Source organism: Rana temporaria, chromosome 8, assembly GCF_905171775.1.
Source record: "Rana temporaria chromosome 8, aRanTem1.1, whole genome shotgun sequence".
In the NCBI taxonomy this organism is placed as follows: Eukaryota; Metazoa; Chordata; class Amphibia; order Anura; family Ranidae; genus Rana; species Rana temporaria.
The window spans coordinates 28116352-28139430 of NC_053496.1; the positions used below are offsets into that span (position 1 = coordinate 28116352).

General features: G+C 46.2%; 2 protein-coding genes across 6 annotated transcripts in view; one reads left to right on the top strand and one right to left on the bottom strand.

Moving 5' to 3' along the window:
- FANK1 (fibronectin type III and ankyrin repeat domains 1) overlaps window positions 1-19300 on the bottom strand; it is a 191319-nt gene extending 172019 nt beyond the window's left edge. For 2 of the 3 annotated variants that reach the window (XM_040361435.1, XM_040361434.1), the window contains exon 1: window positions 19199-19298. In XM_040361435.1, coding sequence (XP_040217369.1) covers window positions 19199-19211 — 13 coding nt within the window. In that variant the 5' untranslated portion in view covers window positions 19212-19298. Of the gene's footprint in view, window positions 1-19198 lie in introns of all 3 variants that reach the window. The other variant, XM_040361432.1, reaches the window with a different exon arrangement.
- DHX32 (DEAH-box helicase 32 (putative)) overlaps window positions 14834-23079 on the top strand; it is a 139202-nt gene continuing 130956 nt past the window's right edge. For 2 of the 3 annotated variants that reach the window (XM_040361430.1, XM_040361429.1), the window contains exon 1: window positions 14834-15005. The gene's annotated coding sequence lies outside the window, so the exon portion shown is untranslated. The remainder of the gene's footprint in view (window positions 15006-23079) is intronic. The other variant, XM_040361431.1, reaches the window with a different exon arrangement.

Genomic DNA, 23079 nt, shown 5'->3' on the forward strand with positions numbered 1-23079 from the left:
GGTCTGCAATTGTGTATTCTATATTTAGGGAACCACTAAGAACAACTGGTGTGGAAATGTCAAAGTCTGTCCTAATGGCCAACATTACACCGAGATGTAATTTGATGATTTTCACTCTATTTTAAAGCCCAACTCCAGGAATCCACTGCAAGGGTTAACCACTTGTTTAGTCTATGGGACCGTAAAAGTACTTTTACTTACCCAGTCCTCAAAATTCCCTGGCAGACGACGCTCCCCTATGCTCTGGCAGTAGACTGTCCCCTGGCCTTCTCAAGCCCATTGCAGGGCTATGGACCATACATTGGTCTTGACGATATCAGAGAACCTTAGATCTCCGAAGCACAGGAGAGAAGAGGCTGCAGGGATCAGTCCGGCAGCATGGAGGAGCCGGCAGGAGTGTTGGATCAGGTAAGTATATCTGCTTTTCACAATCCCCTAGACCAGTGGTTCTCAACCTGGGGGTCGGGACCCCCTCGGGGGTCAAATGACGATATGCCAGGGGTCACCGGATCCTGGGCTGTTCCTGAAGCCCGCACCGCTCTCCTATCCTTTTTGCAGCCGCCCAGCAGGGCTGTCCCTGGAGTCTGCGGCCACCCACTCAGCCTCTTCACAGCCACCCACTCAGTTCACGGCATGGCTGGGCTGCAGAGACTAGAGGTCAGTTGACTGGTAAAGAATGAAGTGGGAGGGGCCTGGAGGAGACCCCATCACCATAGATGTCACTGCTGAGAGACACCACAAAGTCAGAGACACAGTGAGTAACACTACCTGTGATTAGCGTTGCCATTAACAACAAGAAAGACGGAGAGAGAGAGAGTGATGGGGCAAAACAAATAGAAAATTAGGATAGAGAGATGAAAGGGAAATCCTAAAATGTAGCATAATGGGATTTAATACTGTATGAGTGGAAGGGACTGTATGAGTGGAAGGGAGCGCTAAACGTCCGTGGGTTAGGGGCACAAATTACTTGTCTTGCCTTGGGTGCCGACGACCCAGGCTACAAAATAATTTTACTGTTAGGGGTTCCCACAACTTGGGAAATTTTATCAAGGGGTCACGGCACTATAAGGTTGAGAACCACTGCCCTAGACAAAAACAAGCAGCTAACCCGCTGTAGTGCAGTTGTAGCCCTACTGCAAGTGAGAGTTCTCAGGTTTTCTGGAGTTCAGCTTTAACAGTAACCTTTCCTGAGAAAATATAGTCAACGCTAATGTTCTTCTGAAAATTAGAATTGTGTCGATGTCCCAATATTTATGGACCTGACTGTATACAGCAATTAATAAGACCTTAAATGTAACCAGTGTGCAGCACAGCAAAGATTTTACAAAACTGAAGGTCTTCACATCTCTCTTTCCATCAGCTATCCCAGAAATAAATCGATTTTCCCTATTTCAGGGCACTGGGTGGGGCCATGCAAATCACTTATTTACACCCCATTGGAAAGATGCACAGTCAGAACCGCTGGAGTATAGTGTAACCTAATAATATAGAGCCATTGGATCCCAAGCCCTGCATTGATGAAAGCCTGAAACATTTGTCTGCACTTTGAAACAAACAGCTCTATAATATTAGGCTTGCACTATATATCAGCAGCCCCGGATGTGCATCTGGCCAATGGGGCGTAAGACACTATTATACACTGCCCCACCCACTTTTCTGAAAGGAGGAATCCTCTTATTTTTGGAATGTTTGAGCGTCTCCGGCGCCCCCCACCACTGACCACATGCGGTACTGCATACCATAAAAATCGCTGTGGAACGAATTATCTGAGATTCCATTGACTTCTATGGGAAAACTCACTTTGATATATGAGTGCTTTGGATTACAAGAATTATTCTGGAATGAATTATGCTCTTAATCCAAGTTCCACTGTATTTACCAGTCTGAGGTCCAGTGTTGTCTTCCTAGAACTCAAGTAGCTAGATTCACAAAGAGTTACGCCGGCGTATCAGTAGATACGCCGTTGTAACTCTGAATCTACACCGTCGCAAATTTTAGCGTATTCTGGAAACCAGATACGCTTAAATTAGGCTAAGATAGGAGCGGCGTAAGTCTCCTACGCCGTCGTATCTTAGGGTGCATATTTACGCTGGCCGCTAGGTGGCGCTTCCGTTGAGTTCGGCGTAGAATATGCAAATGACTAGATACAGAAACATACGTACGCCCGGCGCATTTTTTTCCGTCATTTACGTATGGCTTTTTCCGGCGTAAAGTTAGTCGAACAAATAGCTGGCCTAGCCAATGTTAAGTATGGCCGTTGTTCCCGCGTCGAAATTTGAAAATGTTTACGTCGTTTGCGTAAGTCGTCCGTGAATGGGGCTGGACGTAATTTACGTTCACATCAAAACCAATACGTCCTTGCGGCGTACTTTGAAGCAATGCACACTGGGATATGTCCCTGGACGGCGCATGCGCCGTTCGTAAAAAACATCAGTCAGGTCACGAATCATTTACATAAAACACGCCCCCCTCTTCCATATTTGAATTAGGCGCGCTTAGGCCGGCCCATTTACGCTACGCCGCCGTAACTTAGGAGGCAAGTGCTTTGTGAATGCAGCACTTGCCTCTCTGACTTACGGCGGCGTAGCGTATATGCGATACGCTACGCCGCCTCAAAGATATGCCTGGCTATCTGAATCTAGCCAAAAGTCTTTACAGCTTTTTAGGCTCCCATGCCGCCGTCTAGAATTCGAGAGACGGCTGTCACTTCCTGATCACTCACTGTTGGCCCCCTACTGCACACGCATTAAACAGCAGACTGCTGCGAGACTGGTCCTGTCGCAGGACATGGACAGGGGTGGACCAAGCAGACATAATCTAATCTTCATCTAGGGCTAGGCGAACAATGAGGAAGTAGAAGCAAGAACATGCTAAAAATGATATTTGCTCCCACCCTTGACCAAAACATTTTTTTCCCCAAATGTATACAGCAGAGGTCACACGTGCAGCAGACTTGCGGACTGCACTTCAGAGGCACTTGCTGTGTTGACTACTCGCCACCTGTTTTAACCCTGAATATGCTTCACTACCACTCCACAACTGCAATCAATGCATGACCAATTCACATGAATGGAGCGCAATCAGTGGGCAGTACGGGGGGAGGGACCATATTTGCTGCCGTCGTGAAACAAGACATGTCAGAAGACAACATCTGGCTTTATTTAGAGCTTATAGTGGAGGTCCATCCTCAGGCCCCTTTCACACATGCAGACTGTAGATGGATGAAAAACAGACATTAATGTATCTCCATGGAAAAAAATGGGTGTAAACGGATGATCACCCATTTACAGTCACTTCTGTCAAAAAAAAAAAATAAAAAAGGGGGGGGGGGGAATCAGATGTAAATGGGCAAATGGTTTGTTTTTTGCCTGAGAAAATGGCTTTAGGCCGCAAGTGTTTTAGGATTCTTGTTGGGGAACGTGACAAACTGATGTAAACCTAATAATGTTTTGCGCTAAATGTCTGTGGGTTAGGGGCGCAAATTTCTTGCCTTGCCTTGGGTGCTGACAACCCACGCTACAAAAATAATGTTGCCGTTAGGGGTCCTCACAACTTGTGAAATTTTATCAAGGGGTCACGGCAAGAAAGAAAGGTTGAGAACTACTGCTATAGGTGATGTCACGGCTCCTGCAATTTCTAGCCGTTGTTGCGCACTCCCTCCTCTGTCCTTCAGCCACTGCTCACTGGCACAGAGCTGACTAAAAATAAATGGCCCAGATTCTCGTAGATGGGCGTTAAACTGCGGCGGCGTAACGTATGTCATTTACGTTACGCCGCCGCAAGTTTTACAGGCAAGTGCTTTATTCACAAAGAACTTGCCTGTAAAGTTGCGGCGGCGTAGCGTAAATCCCCCGGCGCAAGCCCGCCTAATTCAAATGAGCCGGGTAGGGGGCGTGGATCATTTAAATTAGGCGCGTTCCACGCGCCGAACGTACTGCGCATGCGCCGTCCGAAGAATATCCCAGGGTGCATTGCTCCAAATGACGTCGCAAGGACGTCATTGGTTTCGACGAGAACGTAAATGGCGTCCAGCCCTATTCACGGACGACTTACGCAAACGACGTAAATTTACAAATTTCGACGCGGGAACGACCGCCATACTTAACATTGACTGCGCCTCATATACCCAGGGGCAACTTTACGCCGGGACAAGCCTAACAAACATAAACGTCGTAACTTCACTGCGTCGGTCGCGCGTACGTTCGGGAATTTGCGTATCTCGCTAATTTCCATACTCGACGGGGAAAACGACGTCGGCGACACCTAGCGGGCAAAAAAATAAATGCATTTAAGATCCGACGGCGTAAGAGCCTTACGCCTGTCGGATCTAATGCTTATCTATGCGTAACTGATTCTATGAATCAGGCGCATAGATACGACGGCCGGACTCAGATACGCCGGCGTATCAGGAGATACGCCGGCGTATCTCTTTTGAGAATCTGGGCCAATAAGTATACCTTGTTACACAAAGTATGCAAGATAGGTAGCAGGAGGAGGGGAGGGAACATTTTTAAGCATAGTCAGTGTTATGCTGGAATTCCACTTTAAGGAGGGGAGGGGCCATAAAAATGTTGCACAACCATCACCCCAACCACATATGCAAGGGCTGGTTCACACTGGGAATCGCACAGAATGCACTGTGCCTTCTTGTGTGGTGCAATTTCAGCCCATTCACATTGAATGGGCTAAAACTGCACAGCAGCAAAAGTAGTACATGTACTACTTTTGCAAATCCACTGCAATCGCATCGCATGGTACTTTTGTTCAGCAAATGCACTGCGTTTGTGACCTGTATTCTAACAGCAGAGGAGTCCCGCTGTCAGAATACAGTTGCCCAGTCGCAAACCTTGCTTGTGTGGATGGGGAAATCTGTTCAGTTATTTTGATAAGCCCGCCCGATTCATCTATGCCAGCCTTTTTCAACTAGGGTGCCTCCTGGGATCTTCAGAGGTGCCTTGTTAAAGCGGGAGTTCACCCATAAAACAATTTTTCCCCTTAGATGGATGCTAGATGGATGCTCGTTTTGTCTAGGGGAATCGGCTAGTTGTTTTAAAATATGAGCTGTACTTACCGTATTCGAGATGCATCTTCTCCGTCGCTTCCGGGTATGGGTCTTCGGGAGCGGGCGTTCCTTCTTGATTGACAGTCTTCCGAGAGGCTTCCGACGGTCGCATTCATCGCGTCACTAGTAGCCGAAAGAAGCCGAACTTCGGTGCGGCTCTATACTGCGCCTGCGCACCGACGTTCGGCTTCTTTTGGAAAATCGTGACGCGATGGATGCGACCGTTGGAAGCATCTCGGAAGACTGTCAATCAAAATAGGAACGCCCAGTCCCGCAGCCCATACCCGGAAGCGACGGAGAAGATGCATCTCGTAAACGGTAAGTACAGCTCATATTTTAAAACAACTAGCCGATTCCCCTAGACAAAACGAGCAGGAATCTAAGGGGAAAATGTGTTATGTACGGGTGAACCCCCGCTTTAAAATACCTAAAAATCAGTACTCACTTTTATTGCCAGCGGTTTAGACATTAATGGCGGTGTGTCGAGTTATTTTGTGGGGAAAGCAAATTTACACTGTTATACAAGCTGTACACTCACTACTATATATATATATATATATATACACACACACATACCGGTAAATGAAAAGTCAGCAGTTACAAATACTGTAGCTGGTGACTTTTAATATAAGGACACTTACCTGTCCAGGGCGCCCGTGATTTCAGCACCTGAAGCCAGCCCATCCATCAGCTTCGGATGCAGGCACCGGCATCCTTCCCAAGGGAAACAGGAAGCAAAGCCTTGTGGCTTCACAGCCTGTTTCCTACTGTGCATGCGCGAGTCGCGCTGTGCTTTCTGAATGGCCCCGCAGTTCTCTGGGACCCATGTGTGTCTCTCAGAAGGCAGTGGGGGGTGGGAAGGAGGAGGGTCCGTAAATGACGTAGGTCGCTGCAGCGCCTTTACATGGAAGTGGGAGCGAGTACCAGTTACTGATGGAGTACCCAGATAAGGAAGCAGATAAGCGGAGCTTCCACTTTTGCTTTTTGGGGTGTCATGACTGGAAAAATGTTGAGAAACACTGATCTGTGGCTGGCTTAATAGTTGGCACGATATACATTGTGGTGCGTGTAATCAAGGGCAGTCATACAGCCAGAAAGCCCAGTCCCTATGAAATATATAGTGTTTTGATTTCTACTTCTTCCTAAGCATTAGTAGCTTAACAGAACCTGCAGGAAGCCCTTAGCTACAATGCAAAGAGCACAGATTTACTTTATGTAATATACGCACACACATAAAAGCAGCTGTGTCACTGCGATGAACAGCAAATCATGACTTTGTTAATAGACCCGGGAGACTACTACAGACTAAAATAGCCATTTTGTTACAGAGTGAATCATCATGGAGAATGACTCCCAAAAGACCATTTCTAAAAAGCGAAGAAATGGGAGAAGTTTGGGCTCCAATATTACATTCATAATCCCGTATGCTGTACTCAGCCCCGCTAGCATTACATCCTCCTCAAGCAATTAAAACCCAGTAACTGTCTGCAGCAGTGCACCTCATTGCAGCACACCAACTCATACTGCAGTCCTTTCCAGGGACAGGTGAGGGATCTGACAATTCCATGGAACCACTGATGTCTCGTAAAATTGTCTTTTTATATAGAACTGTGAAATCATCTGATTAAAGAGTCATAGCTTAAACCGCGATGTGAAAATATAAAACATACACAAAGTTCCTTGAGCGCTACAAACATGGGTATACAGACCCTGGGGAATGTAGACTGGGCTAGAACCCAGTGTGGCTGCCAACCACTGGAAGAATGGATAACAAAAGACAAAAACAAAAAAGCAGCACTCTATGGGTAGAGCATAAATACTTGTAAATTTATATATATTTATACTTGTTAATTTATTGCACTTCTGAGAAATAAATAGCAACTATCAATAGTTTTTTTAATTTCCTCAGTTTAGACCGATTCTTCTTCATATTTTTGGTAAAAAAAAAAAAAAAAACGCAATAATTGTTTATTGATTGGTTTGCGCAAAAGTTATAGCGCCTACAAGATAGGGGATACATTTGTGAATTTGTTTTTTACTAGTAATGGCGGCGATCTGCGATTTTTGTCAGGCCTGCGATATTGCGGCGGACATATTGGACACTTTTGACACTATTTTGGAATTATTTACATTTACACAGCGAACAGTGCTATAGTAATGCACTGATTACTGTATAAATGTGACTGTCAGGGAAGGGGTTAACACTAGGGGGCGAAGAAGGGGTTACATGTGTACCCTGGGAGTGATTCTTACTGTGGGGGAGGGGAATGACTGGGGGAGGTAACCGATCTGTGTCCCTATGTACAAGGGACACAGCATCGGTCTCCTCTCTCCCTGACAGGACGTGGAGCTCTGTGTTTACACACAGAGCTCCACGTCCTTGCTCTGTCACTGCCGATCGCGAGTGCCAGGGGGACATCGCGGCCGCCAGGCACGCGCATCGGCATTTCTACGATGTGCCAGGCACAGTTTTCCCCCGCTGCGTGGGGAATGCAAATAAAAGGACGTTCACCCAGCAGTAGAGAGCCGCGCTGTGGACATCTTTCGTCTACAGCGCGGATCTCAAGTGGTTAAAGATGGATATCTCAGTAACGGCAGCAGCCGCTGCCACAACCGAGATATCCATCCTTCCTATGAGCGGTTCTTTAAACGATAATGGTGGTCTCCATGGCAGATTCGCTGCAAGATCACCGTTATCGCCACTCTCCCGCGCCCTCCGCCCCTTACCGGAGCCGTCAGCAGCGGAGGAGGCGATCGCGTCCTGTGTCCTGCTCGGCTGGGATACGAGTGAGGGCAAGATGGCCCCCACCCGTCTCCATAGCAGGGCGGAAGCGACGTCAAAAAGGCACTTCCGCCCATGCTTCTTAACCACTTCCCGACCTCCTCATGTACATATACGTCAGCAGAATGGCACGGACAGGCACATGTACGTACCTGTACGTCCTCTGCTAGACGTGGGTGGGGGGTCCGATCTGGACCCCCCCCCCCGGTACATGCGGAGGTCGGGTCCGCTCGGGGAGCGATCCGGGACGACGGCGCGGCTATTTGTTTTTAGCCGCGCCGTCGCGATCGCTCCCCGGAGCTGAAGAACGGGGAGAGCCGTGTGTAAACACGGCTTCCCCGTGCTTCACTGTGGCGGCGCATCGATCGGGTGATTCCCTTTATAGGGAAGACCCGATCGATGATGTCATTCCTACAGCCACACCCCCCTACACTAGTAAACACACACAAAGTGAACACTAAATGTTACAGCGCCCCCTGTGTTTAACTCCCAAACTGCAACTGTCATTTTCACAATAAAGAATGCAATTTAAATGCATTTTTTGCTGTGAAAATGACAATGGTCCCAAAAATGTGTCAAAATTGTCCGAAGTGTCCGCCATAATGTCGCAGTCACGAAAAAAAACGCTGATCGCCGCCATTAGTAGTAAAAAAAAAATAAAAAGGGAAAAAAACCATCCCCTATTTTGTAAACGCTATAAATTTTGCGCAAACCAACCGATAAACGATTATTGCGATTTTATTTACCAAAAATAGGTAGAAGAATACGTATCGGCCTAAACTGAGGAAAAAAAAAAATTATATATGTTTTTGGGGGATGTTTATTATAGCAAAAAGTAAAAAATATTGAATTTTTTTCAAAATTGTCGCTCTATTTTTGTTTATAGCGCAAAAAATAAAAACCGCAGAGGTGATCAAATACCACCAAAAGAAAGCTCTATTTGTGGGGAAAAAAGGACGCCAATTTTGTTTGGGAGCCACGTCGCACAACCGCGCAATTGTCTGTTAAAGCGACGCAGTCCTGAACTGTAAAAACCCCTTGGGTCTTTAGGCAGCAATATGGTCCGGGGCTTAAGTGGTTAAAAAGGGACATTTTCTTGTTGTCATTTTTTGAAATTACAATTTATTTATTTTGCATTTTAGTCTAAATATGAGATCCGAGGTCTTTTTGACCCCCAGATCTCATATTTAAGAGGACCTGTCATGCTTTTTTCTATTACAAGGGATGTTTACAAAAATTAAAAAAAATTAAATTAAAAATTAATAAAGTAAATAAAGATAAAAAATAAAACAAAAATCTTTTTTAAAGCGCCCGGTCCCGACGAGCTCGCGCACAGAAGCGAACGCATACGTGAGTAGTGCCTGCATATTAAAACGGTGTTCAAACCACACAAGTGAGGTGTCACCGCAATCGTTAGAGCGAGAGCAATAATTCTAGCCCTAGACCTCCTCTGTAACTCAAAGGATGCAACCTATACAATTTTTTAAACATCGCCTATGGAGATTTTTAAGGGTAAAAGTTTGACGCCATTCCACGAGCGGGCGCAATTTTAAAGCGTGACATGTTGGGTATCATTTTACTCGGCGTAACATTATCTTTCACATTATAAAAAAAATTGGGCTAACTTTACTGTTGTCTTATTTTTTTATTCAAAAAAGCGATTTTTTTCCATAAAAAGTGCGCTTGCAAGACCGCTGCGCAAATAAGGTGTGACAAAAAGTATTGCAATGACCGCCATTTTATTCTCGAGGGTGTTAGAAAAAAAATATATATAATGTTTGGGTGGTTTTAAGTAATTTTCAAGCAAAAAAAAAGTTGTAATCTTGTAAACACCAACACTGAAAAACGGGCAATGTCCTTAAGTGGTTAAATAGCCCCCAGCACACACATACAATAGCTGCCAATACATCTGCTGTACAATATACCACAACATACATATCGGGGGCTATTTACTAAAGGCAAATCCACTTTGCACTACTACATGGAAGTGCAGTCTCTGTAGATCCGAGGGGACATGCAAGGAAAATAAAAAACAGCATTTTAGCTTGCACATGATTGGATAATAAAATCAGCAGAGCTTCCCCTCATTACAGATCTACCCCTCAGATTTACAGCGACTGCACTTCCAAGTGCACTTTCGTAAATAACCCCACTGTCCGATTTTCGTTAGATTAGTACAGTTTTTGTCCCAAAAAAATAAAAATCTACGCATGCTCGGAAACAAAAGAATACATTACAAAACAATTCAACACATTAAATCAATTCCGAAATTGTATTCTGTCATACGAGAATTTTCAGAAGTTAAGCAACCTCCCTAGAATGCAACAAAAAACTGATGAATATTTATCCGATAATCTCATCGTGTGTACCGGGCTGGGTTCACATATATGCGGCCGCGGTTTCAGTGTGGTAGTCCAGTGCGTTTCTGTTCATCAGGTGATTTATTTTTTACCTGAAATCGCACCAGAACTGGATCCAAATATGCACAGGACCTTTTTTGAAACTGCACATGTGTGAACTGACTGCAATGAAAGTCATTCACATTTGCATTATGCAAATTTGATATGGTTAAAAACTAGGGATACACCAATACCGATACCAGTAGGGTGCAGTCCCTGACCGTCTCCTGTACCATGCCCGCAGTCCCTGACTGTCTCCTGTACCATGCCCGCAGTCCCTGACTGTCTCTTGTACTATGCCCGCAGTCCCTGACCGTCTCCTGTACCATGCCCGCAGTCCCTGACCGTCTCCTGTACCATGCATGCAGTCCCTGACTGTCTCCTGTACCATGCCCGCAGTCCCTGACTGTCTCTTGTACTATGCCCGCAGTCCCTGACCGTCTCCTGTACCATGCCCGCAGTCCCTGACCGTCTCCTGTACCATGCCCGCAGTCCCTGACTGTCTCCTGTACCATGCCTGCAGTCACTTCTGCCTGTTGCCGCCTCCTCCTTCCCTCTACCAGCTGTCACCCCTGCCCCCATGTTTCCCAATAACCCTCCTATCCCCATCCTCTTCCCCCCAGCAATCACAGCCTTTTCCATCCCAACTCTCCCACCCCACAATCCCTATTTCACCCACCCTCAACTACCGCCACCTCCCAAACCACCCCTCTGCGATAGGCGATAGGTATCGGCACTCGTACTCTGTTAAAAAAATTGGTATTGGTGCATCCCTATTAAAAACGCATCCAATTCGCATATATGTGAACCCAGGCTTAACCCCTAAACATAGCCCTTAATACAAGAGCTTGTTCAGACCACACATCGCATATTTTTGTGTGCATAATGTGCAGGTGCTGGTGTTTGTTGCAGTGCATTGCAGGGTTTGCACTTGATTTATTACTTGTATGCAAATCTTATGCACTGCAGTGTTGCGATGCATTACAGCGCATTTGAAAATTCTTTGCTTCTTTTCTCTGCACAGGTGTGAGCTGAAACCTTAGGACTTGAGGCAAATTCCTTTGCTCTTTTACTAGGCAGCACCACCAATGCAACCAAACAACTGCTGGTGTGAATGAGCCTTATAACACAGATACAATAAATGCTACCCAAGAAAGTGAAAATTCTCATGTTATTGCCATTTACCTTATTTTTGGTGACCGCACACTTCCAGCAGTGAAAATTACTGACAGGAGCTCAGTGAGAGGTCAGTGCCTGGGCTCCATGCTGCCAGTCCTGTCACTTCCTGGTGTCTCCTCACAGGTGACCTGACTGAACCTGATCACCTCACCTGTGTTCTGAGGAGACTCACCTCAGCCGTAATATACACATGAAGTAATGTCTAAAGAATGGTTATTAATCATATAAATCAATTGAAAACAAGCCTGTGTGAAAGGGCCACAGTGTTCCTTTTGGCTATTTTGAGGTATTATTGCACACCTCAAAATGGCAGAGGAGCTTCTGAAGTGACTGTAAGAGACCCAGACAATATCTATGGTCATAGACCAGGACATTCTAATGTCTCAGAAGGACTTGAGTTGCTAAAATAAAAAAAATAAAAAGAAATCTGGAGCTGGTGAAAGCTTGCTGAAAGCACTGCAAATGCTTTGTGTTCCCATGCGATTGACATGCAGTTCTGTGCCTTGAAACTGCACCAAAAGACGTGCATGCACTACTGTTGAAGATTAACTGCAAACAGGACGCATGGCAATTCTGTGTCATGCAATCCGGTGTGGGCAAACACAACATTTGTGAATGTGACCTATGTTTGGGGGGTGCCATTACATTAATATTGACACTTGCTGCAGTTCGCAACTGCAGTACATTTTGAATGCAGTTCAGGAAACAAGCACAGAACGCAGGTTTCCTGCACCGCCTCCGGATGTAAACTGGCCCTAATTCCTGGTTCACTGAGTATAAAAAAAGAAGAGAGGCGCCTCTAAGTGTAGCAATATGGTTACATTTAATAAAGGTACCACATTTAGCAACGTATTGCTACACTTAGAGGTGCCTCTCTTCTCTTTTATACTCTGTAAAAAAAAAAAATGCTTTGATATACAAGTGCTTTGGATTACAAGCATGTTTCTGGAACGAATTATGCTCGCAAACCAAGGTTTTACTGCATCAGAGGAGGACTGACCATTTGGGCACTGCCCGAGGGCCCCTTGCCACTAGGGGGCCCTATCAGGGATGCCAGCCTCAGTAAAACCAGGGTGGGACAGTATGTAAAAATATGTGTTTTTTTAAATCTGTCCCTTACCGACATCCTTTTGTTCTAAAAATCCCAAGATTATAGCTCCAGTACCTTCTCAGTGTGTGTATGTATACTGTGTGTCTATATGTGTATGCATACTGTGTGTGTATATTGTGTGTGTATATACAGTACTGTGTGGCCCCATAATCTATTGCCTGGGGGCCCCATAATCTCCTATTGCCCGGGGGCCCCATGAGTTGTCAGTCCGCCCCTGTACTGTATTGAAAAGTGCAAAATGCACCTGGAATCATAGGTGTGCGCGGCCTGTTACATTAGGGTGTGCACCCTAGAGCACAAACACGCATGCATGTATATCAGCAGAGCAGTGGACGGTGTCAGTAGAGCAAAGATTGATGTTAATAGGGCAGTGGCGGGGTCAGTCGTTTTTTTATTTTTATTTATTTGTTTACGGTAAAAAAAAAAATTACAATTACATTTTTTTTTTTATTGAATATTTTTTTTTTTTTTTTTTTTTTTAGCCCCAATATGGGGCTTTGGTGAAATATAAATGGTCTGAACAGACCTTTGATGTCTCACTTTTCAGACAGAGAAAGAAACTGGGGACAGAGATTCCCCAGTCCATTTCTCTACAGCCTGCAGTAAACATAGTCTATGCTTTGATTAAAAAAGGTAGGAGCGATCAGTACTGTGTTCATTCGGAAAAGAAAGGGGTCTATTCATTCAATAATTACCAGCCCCTTCCATGGTCCTGAGAGGAGGGAAGCTGGCAGCACTGCAGGGGGACAGTAAGCTAGAGCTACACGATTCTGGCTAAAACTAGAATTTTTCACTTAGAATAATGATCACGATTCTCGCGGCGTAACATCATCTTTCACATTATACCAAAAAAATTGGGATAACTTTACTGTTTTTCTTTTTAATTTATTATGTATTGAAGCAGCGGCGGTGCGTGTATAGAGAGTGCCGCCCCCTGCTCACGCACACGCCACTGACACAATATACATAGATTCACGCATTGCAGTGCATGAATCTATGTATTGCCGCCGAATATTCAGATGGCCAGCCCCCTTGCGAGCGCCGGCCATCTGAATAACGGCGGCTGTGGAAGTGCCTATCAGAGCCAGCTGGGCACAGTGGCAGCATTTTACTGGGCACAGTGGCGACAATTGCTGGGCACAGTGGCTACAATTGCTGGGCACAGTGGCTACAATTGATGGAGCAGTGGTAACAATTGATGGGCACAGTGGTAACAATTGATGGGCACAGTGGTAACAATTGATGGGCACAGCGGTAACAATTGATGGCACAGTGGTGACAATTGATGGCATGGCATAGTGGTGACAATTTCTGGGCACAATGGTGACAACTGATGGGCACAGTGGCGACAATTGATGGCACAGTGGCTGCGTTTGATGGCATGGCACAGTGGTGACAATTGATGAGCACAATGGCTATAAATGATGGCACAGTGGCTGCGTTTGATGGCATGGCACAGTGGCTGCATTTGATGGCATGGCACAGTGGCTGCATTTGATGGCATGGCACAGTGGCTGCATTTGATGGCATGGCACAGTGGCGAAAATTGATGGGCACAGTGGCGAAAATTGATGGGCACAGTGGCGACAATTGATGGGCACAGTGGCTGCATTTGATAGGCACAGTGGCTGCATTTGATGGGCACAGTGAGGCTGCAATTGTTTTTTTTTTTTCGTTTGTGCCCCCCAAAAAATCTTGAGCACCAGCCGCCACTGTATTGAAGTATATTTTTCCCCCAAAAATTGCATTTGAAAGACCGATATGCAAATACAGTGACATAAAATATTGCAACAATCGCCATTTCATTCCCTAGGATCTCTGCTAAAATAACATGCGCGCCGGCATGTTATCCTGCTGGACGTCAATAGACGTCCAGTCAGGATTTCACAACCACTTCCCGGACGTCAATTGTCTATTGACCGGGCGGGAAGTGGTTAACAAGCCACGTAGCCACTCATTAAAATGAGAAGAAAAGAGGTTTAACATTAAACTGCGTAGAGGGTTCTTTACTGTAAAAGCGGCAAGGATGTACAATGCCCTTCCACAGGCGGTGGCCTCAGCGGGGGAGCATTGATGGTTTCAAGAAACTATAAGATAAGCACCTAAATGACCTCAACATACAGGGATATACGATGAAATACTGACATATAATCACACACATAGGTTGGACTTGATGGACTTCCTTTTTCAACCCCACCTACTATGTAACTATGAGATGAATGCGGCCATTTGCGATCAATGATGACACAACACGCCGTATTTCCTATAATCTGTCAGGCAGTCAGAGTTTCCTTTCCACGTTGGGAGATCAGGACAAGCCTGAGCCTGTAATAATCACAGCAGACCCTCCCCTCAGCTGTTTGCCAAGTGTCACAGATCTTTCCTACAAGCCATGCCGGATTCTCCTCCTCCCCCCATTTACAAATCTACAGAGCAAAGCCACTGCCAGGTCTGCAACCCTCATGACTACAGGTAAGGTTCATCATTTCATTCCATCTATATTATATGTAGGACTGGGAACGTCACAACTGCTGAACTAAGGAGGACGGTCACAAGTGGGAGAGTCCGGACATTTATGCGTCTAATCACTAGGATGTGGATAGGTTTCATTTAGATGTGCAGTTGGGGGGGGGGGTTGGAAAAAGACGGAGGAAAAAGGCTGGATTCACATTGGTGAAATGTCAGACAACGCATGTAAGTCGCACCACGCTGCTGTGCAAATTACATGCAATGTTTGTGATGCGTCGCATTCAGACCAAACTCGTGCAGGACCCTTTTTTTGGGGTCCACACCAGAATCAGGTCGCATGGGTGTTCGCACTCATGCAATCCAATTGCTGTCCGAATTGACAGTCAGCACTGCAAAATGCAAACCGATCTGGGGGTGTCATTACCTGTGTACTGACACTGCCAGCGGTCCGCATAAGACAGTTGGATTCGCAGGGTTCCCGCATCGCACCAATGTGAACCGATGCTTTGTGCCCACACCAAAAAGTTTACCCGACATGTAGCAATCGGCGAGCTCACTGAAAATCGCATACCCAAGCAAATGGGGAAGCGCTGCAAACACCCCCCAATCACGTTTGTCTGCAAAAATGGGGCTAAAACAGTGAGGAGGCTTCACATTGCTTTCTCTATGCCTGTCAGTTGCCTCTGAAGTGCGATCCAAATGCAGGTCGGTTTTCAGAGGAAAGGGAGATTCAAGCTCAGCTCACACTGCCGCAACCTGCAGTACGACTTTGCCAGGCGACTTGGAAGCAACTTCAGGGAATGCCTGGGTAATCTTCTTGTAATGTCGGATCCAAATCACGTCAATTAAGATGAGGATGCGACTTGGCGGTGACTTACTTTAAAGTCTATGTGCACAAGTCTGGAAGAAGTCGCCTTGAGGCTCAGTTCACGCATATGTGATGCGGGAGCGATTCCTGTGCGGGTTCCTGCATCGCATGCGATTCACAGGCAGTTCACACTGCCCTCTGTAAACCGCTGCAGGTGTCAATAGAAAGTTAATGCCACCCCCAGTCAGATCGCAGTGCGAACTGTCAAATGGTGGAGAAATCGAATCGCATACCGTGTTTCCCCGAAAATAAGCCCGGGTCTTATATTAATTTTGGCAACAAAAGACCCAGTAGGGCTTACTTTCGGGGTAGGGCTTGTCATGTGCTGATTTCTCCCCCAATCTCCCTCCCTGCCAGGAATCACCAGTGGCCAGTGGAACTGAGCAAAAGTGCCTGCAAAACTCAAGAATGCTCTGGATTACAGTATCCGATAATAAAAACTGTACCTTTCTGCAATCCACGTGTGACAAACACCTTCACATAGCGCCGCACCCGTGTCCCGCCAGAGCACTGCAAATGAAGGGGGTCCGATATCCCCCCGCAGAAGAGAGCTGGCAGAAGAGAGGAAAAGGGCAGCGGGACATCAGCTAAGCGCCGATATGCGCTTCCATGTCCTGCCGGAGCTCTTGTTCCCGCACTGAGGGGGGGTCAAAATCCCCCGCTGACAGCTGGCTAAAGAGGAGGAGAGCAGCGGGAGGCCAGCTGAGCGGCCCTTTTCCAAATGAATCCAGCACACACAGCCCACATCACATTGCGCTAGGTCTTATTTTCGGGGTAGGGCTTATATTGCAGCTCTCCCCGAAAATCACAATAGGGCTTATTTTTGTGGTAGGTCTTATTTTCGGGGAAACACAGTAGGTGTGAACACCCATGCAATTTGATTCCAGAGATTCGCTTTGGTGCGAATGCGATTTCAGCCATACAGTTTGTATGGCTGAATTTGCATTGCACAGGCATCGCATGTGATCTGCACAGCGACTTCCGTAGTGCTAATTAAGACAGCTCTGATTGACTAGAATGGAATTTCACATGTCATGGGACTTGGAGTCTCAAAAGTCAGATCCCAAGTAGTGGCAGTGTGAACCTGGAGATGGGTGCAGAGGTGACAGAGGACAACAGAAGCGCCATAGTAAGATCTTTGGGTGACGTCACTTCCCATTCATTTCACGGCCGGTGTCCTCTGCAGAGCTTCCCACACTGGAGATCCGGCCGGAGAAAGTGAGATCGGCTTCCAAAAAGGCATGCATACTCATTTATTCTTTACAGGGATAGAGAGGTTAGTGTTAGATCCCTGGTGTCTATAGATGCAGGGATTTTAGATTTTGCATGGACTTCCACTTTAAGGCTGGGTTCCCACTGGAGATCACAGCGGCTTCCGCCAGGGGGTCCGGTGCGTCCCCATTCACCGTTTCAGGTCCGATTTCAGGCGTAATTTTGGGATGAATTTGGACCTGAAACAGACCAAAAGACGCACAGGACTCCTGTGCAAATTCGCATCGGAGCCGCTCAGGAGATGTGAGAACCGACTCCATAGAGAGCCAATCACAATCTCCTAAAGATGAGCTCAGGCGTGTTCGCAACCCGCACGTGCAGAGCCCGCAAGGAAGTCCGCACTGCACAGTGCTAATGACAGGCGGTGAGAAATGTCTCACTGCCTGCGATTAGCGCTGTGCAGTGCCAACTTCCTGCCGGGCTCTGCATGTGCAGGTTGCGAGCACGCCTGAGCTCATCCTTACTCCTGACATGCGAATTGGATGCGGTATGAACCCAGACTTAAGGTCTCCTAGATGTTCCAACATTCATTAACCACTTGCCGCCCGCCAATGACATATTGACGTCGGCAAAGTGGTTGTAGAATCCTGACTGGACGTCATATGACGTCCTCAGGATTCTAAGCCGCTGCGCACCCCCGGGGGCGCGCATCGCGGCGATCGTTGTTGCAGGGTGTCAGTCTGAAACCCCGCAACACCGATCAAGGTAAAGAGTCTCTCACGGAGACTCTTTACCACATGATCAGCCGTGTCCAACCACGGCTGATCACGATGTAAATAGGAAAAGCCGGTAATCAGACGCGAGTAGAGGAGAGCCGATCGGCTGCTCCTGTGACAGGGGGGGGGTTTGTGCTGATCGATCATCAGCACAGCCCCCCCGAGGATGCCCACTGGACCACCAGGGATGGCCATATAGACCTCCAGTGTGGATGCCAATCAGTGCCCACAATGGGCATCACTGATTGGCATGCATTGTTTGGCACTGATTTGCATTCATTAGTACAACACATACAATAGTGCCCATCTATGCCCATCCGTGCCGCCTATCCGTGCCCATCCGTGCCGCCTATCCGTGCCCGTCCGTGCCGCCTATTCGTGCCACCTATCCGCTCCCATCCATGCCGCCTATCCGTGCCGCCCATCACTGCCCATCCGTGCCGCCCATCAGTGCCGCATATTAGTGCCCATCAATGCCACCTCATCGGTGCCCATCAGTGCTGCCTTATCAGTGCCCGTCAGTGCAGTACCATCAGTGAAGGAGAAAACCTACTTATTTACAATGTTTTATAACAGAAACAAAAAAATACTTTTTTTTTTTTTCTAAATTTCGTTTTTTTTTTTTTTTGCAGAAAATAAATATCCCAGAGGTGATCAAATACCACCAAAAGAAAGCTCTATTTGTGGGTACAAAATGATAAAAATGTACTTTGGGTACAGTGTAGCATGACCGCGCAATTGTCATTCAAAGTGCAACAGCACTGAAAGCTAAAAATTGGTCTGGGCGGGAAGGTGTATAAGTGCCCTGTATGGAAGTGGTTAAAGTAGAACTAAAGACAAAACTTTTTCTTGGTTTTGAATACAATGGAGAGGGATTAGAACCCCTGTCAGGTTTATATTGCTGTCTGTGTCCCTGTCAGGGAGATCCCCCCTCACCATTTGTCCTGGTGACCGTTATCACTGAAAGTGAAGGGAAAAAAAATAATCTCAAAATGTTGGGTTGTCACCAGAACAGGAATGGAGGGGAAATGTTCCAATGGGGACACCAGGGCTTCCCTTAATTTGCAGTGATTTGCTCTCTTCCTGTTTAAGCTATGGGACAGGAAGTGAAGGGAAATGTCACCAATGGGACACAGAATGCAACAAAAAACCTGACAGGGATTATAACCTTGAATGCAAAATAAAAATAAATGTTTTTCCTTTAGTTTTACTTTTATAATCCTTCCACCCAGCCTCAGAGGCACGGGCACTACAGGTCCCAGCACAGCCGCTGCCCAGCCTGTGTAGGTGGTGTATGCTGTGTCAGTATGGACTGATTGCTGTGTAATGGGTAGTATTACCTGTGCCCTCCATGTAGCCGTGTACTGTCTGTCCCCGGCGGATGCGGTTTTGTTTGGCTCTCAGAAAGCAGCATGGGGCGGTGTTTACATTGGGTTGCTATGGAGACGCGTCGTAGAGGAGGCCGACGGGAGCCCGGAGGTCCAGAAAGCTTCTATAAAGAGGTGAGTGACATCACCGCCCGGCTGAGCTGGGACTGGGCTGTATAGTAAGTATATAGGAGGGGGGGAGGTGTCCTGTGTGATAGCTGATCACTGCATGAGTACAGTATGACCTAGAATAGATTATAATGGGGGCAATGGTAGACATGTTCTATGGAAGTGCATTGGTGCCAAAATAAAGATCAAGTGATCAGTAAAGCTCTGTAGATCAGTGCAGGATTAACCCCCTGACCTCCGGAAGATTTACCCCCCCCCCCTTCATGACCAGGGCTTTTTTTTTGCGATACTGCACTGCGTTACTTTAACTGACAATTGCGCGATCGTGTGACTTTGTACCCTAATAGCATTTATGTCTTATTTTTCACACAAATAGATCTTTCTTTCAGTTATATTTGATCACCTCTGCGGTTTTAATTTTTTGCGCTATAAACAAGAGAATGACCGTCGTTTTTAACAAAATAAAAACAATATTTTTTTACTTTCTGCTATAAAACATATCCAATACAAAATCTAATTTCTTAATCACCAATATGTATTTTGCTATATATTTTCGGAAAAAAAAATCCTAATAAGTGTATATTGATTGGTTTGCGCAAAAGTTATCTCATTGAAAACAATAGATTTTCTCGGGGGGGGGGGGGGGGGGGTTAATTAAAATCAGCATGGGGAAAAAACAGCGCCAATTTCTGTATGCATGCTTGTTTATCGTATTACTGTATTATGTGCCAAATCAAAGTGTTGCAGTTTATTGCATAATCGCAGAACGCGATACAGAACCTCCTCGCTGTCTGCCCTCCTCACCTCATTACCCCAATGTGGTAAGGGTGTACACTTTCACATCATTTTTTATTCAGAACATCAATGCAAGTGCTCAATTATTTTGGTGATTGCTATTGGGTGTTTAAGCGGAACTAAACTCCACAAAATACCTCCAACTTCCAGCAATGTAAACCGTTGCATTCCTCGCCAGCTGGCCTGTCGCTGTCATCGTCTCCCCGGGCTACTTCTGGGTATTCAGCCTCTTGATTGACCATCAGGGATTATGTAATGCAATTTAAAGCAGAAACTAAACCCATCAATTTATTGATTTCCCAAAACAGTTATAGAGTAACTCTTGTTGGGGGGACATGCTGGAGGTGATCGGTAAGGTTCCCTTCACACTTGTGTGACATGTCATGCGACTTTGGACATGACAATTCGCAGCCATACTTTTCATTGGCAAACGTTCAGATCCGTGTGACTTAAAGTTGCATTGATTTTGAAGTGATGCCTGCACTACTTTGGTGCAACTTTTGATGCGACTTAAAGTGGACCTTCAGTAATTTTTCATCTTTTCATCTATTAACCACTTAAGCCCAGGCCAGGTTTTGCGATTCGGCACTGCGTCGCTTTAACAGACAATTGCGCGGTCGTGCGACGTGGCTCCCAAACAAAATTGGCGTCCTTTTTTCCCCCACAAATAGAGCTTTCTTTTGGTGGTATTTGATCACCTCTGTGGTTTTTATTTTTTGCGCTTTAAACAAAAATAGAGCGACAATTTTGAAAAAAATGCAATATTTTTTCTATAATAAATATTCCCCAAAAACATATATCATTTTTTTTTTCCTCAGTTTAGGCTGATACGTATTCTTCTACCTATTTTTTGGAAAAAAAATCGCAATAAGCGTTTATCGATGGGTTTGCGCAACATTTATAGTGTTTACAAAATAGGGGATAGTTTTATTGCATTTTTATTATTATTTTTTTTTTTTACTGCTAATGGCGGCGATCAGCGATTTTTTTTTTTTTTATTTTTTTTTTTTTTTTTTTTTTTTTTCGTGACTGTGACATTATGGCGGACACTTCGGACAATTTTGACACATTTTTGGGACCATTGTCATTTTCACAGCAAAAAATGCATTTAAATTGCATTGTTTATTGTGAAAATTACAGTTGCAGTTTGGGAGTTAACCACAGGGGGCGCTGAAGGAGTTAGGGTTCACCTAGTGTGTGTTTACAACTGTAGGGGGGTGTGGCTGTAGGTCTGACGTCATTGATCGAGTCTTCCTATAAAAGGGATCACTCGATCGATGCAGCCGCCACAGTGAAGCACAGGGAAGCCGTGTTTACATACGGCTCTCCCCGTTCTTCAGCTCCAGGGAGCGATCGCGAGGGGGCAGCTAGAAACGAATAGCCGCGCCCTCATCCCGGATCGCTCCCCGTGGATTTCCGACCGCCGCATGTACCGGGGGGGGTCCCGATCGGACCCCCGACCCGCGGAAAGGCAGGGACGTACATGTACGCCCATATGCCTGTACGTGCCATTCTGTGGACGTACATATACATGCGGCGGTTGTTAAGCGGTTAAATCTTCTGCTCTTGTTGTTTTAACTTTGGATAGTAAAATGTTTTTTTTCTGCCAGTAAATACCTTATACAGCCCACTTCCTGTTTCTTGTCTGGAAAATAAGCCTAGGCCTAGAGAATAAAATAGTGGTAGTTCCGATTTTTTTTTTTTTTTTTTTTTTTATGGCACACAGTATTACCACAAAGGTTTTCAGTAAAAAAAAATGGTGGTGGGAGTGTCATGGTCTGGGGCTGTATGAGTGCTTTCGGCACTGGGGCGCTACAGTTCATTGAGGGAACCATGAATGCCTACATGTACTGTGACATACTGAAGCAGAGCATGATCCCCTCCCTTCAGAGACTGGGCCGCAGGGCAGTATTCCAACATGATCCCAAACGCACCTCCAAGACGACCACTGCCTTGCTAAAGAAGCTGAGGGTAAAGGTGATGGACTGGCCAAGCATGTCTCCAGACCTAAACCCTATTGAGCATCTGTGGGGCATCCTTAAACGGTAGATGGAGGAGTTCAAGGTCTCTAACATCCACCAGCTCTGTGATGTCATCATGGAGGAGTGGAAGAGGACTTCAGTGGCAACCTGTGAAGCTCTGGGGAACTCCATGCCCAAGAGGGTTAAGGCAGTGCTGGAAAATCATGGTGGCCACACAAAATATTGACACTTTGGGCCCAATTTGGACGTTTTCACTAAAGGGTTTACTTGCTTTTGGAGGGGTTGTAAACTCTCATGTTGTTTCACCTTAATATCATGCATTAAAGCGGAGGTCCACACAAAAATGGATCCTCTGCTTTTCGGATACCCTCCCCCCTCAGGTGTCACATTTGACCCATTTCAGGGGGGAGGGGGTGCAGATACCTGTATAATACAGGTATTTTCACCCACTTCCGGGCATAGACGCCCGCGGGGGTCACGGCCCTTCATGTCCTATCCACCGCTGTCTTCTGGGAAACTCACAGGTCCCAGAATACAGCGGGGACCAGTGAGGACACGCAGCGCGACTCGCGCATGCACAGTAGGGAACCGGGAAGTGAAGCCACAACACTTCACTTCCTGATTCCCTCACCGAGGATGGCGGCGGGGGCAGCCGAGAGTAGATTGATCGGATTCGGCTGCCGTCATCGCGGGCACGCTGGACAGGTAAGTGTCCGCTTATTAAAAGTTAGCAGCTGCAGTATTTGTAACTGCTGGCTTTTAATTTTTTTCTTTTTCTTTTTTTTTTAGTTTTTTTGCGGACCTCCACTTTTAAGGTGAAAAACACCTTGCTGTGTCCAAGATGAGTGTGCAGAGCGAGGAGGGATGTCTCGGGATAAACTGAGAAGAAAAGCGGAGGCAGTAAAATGATATTAAAGTTCCGGTAGGAGAATGAAACTAGTCGGCTTG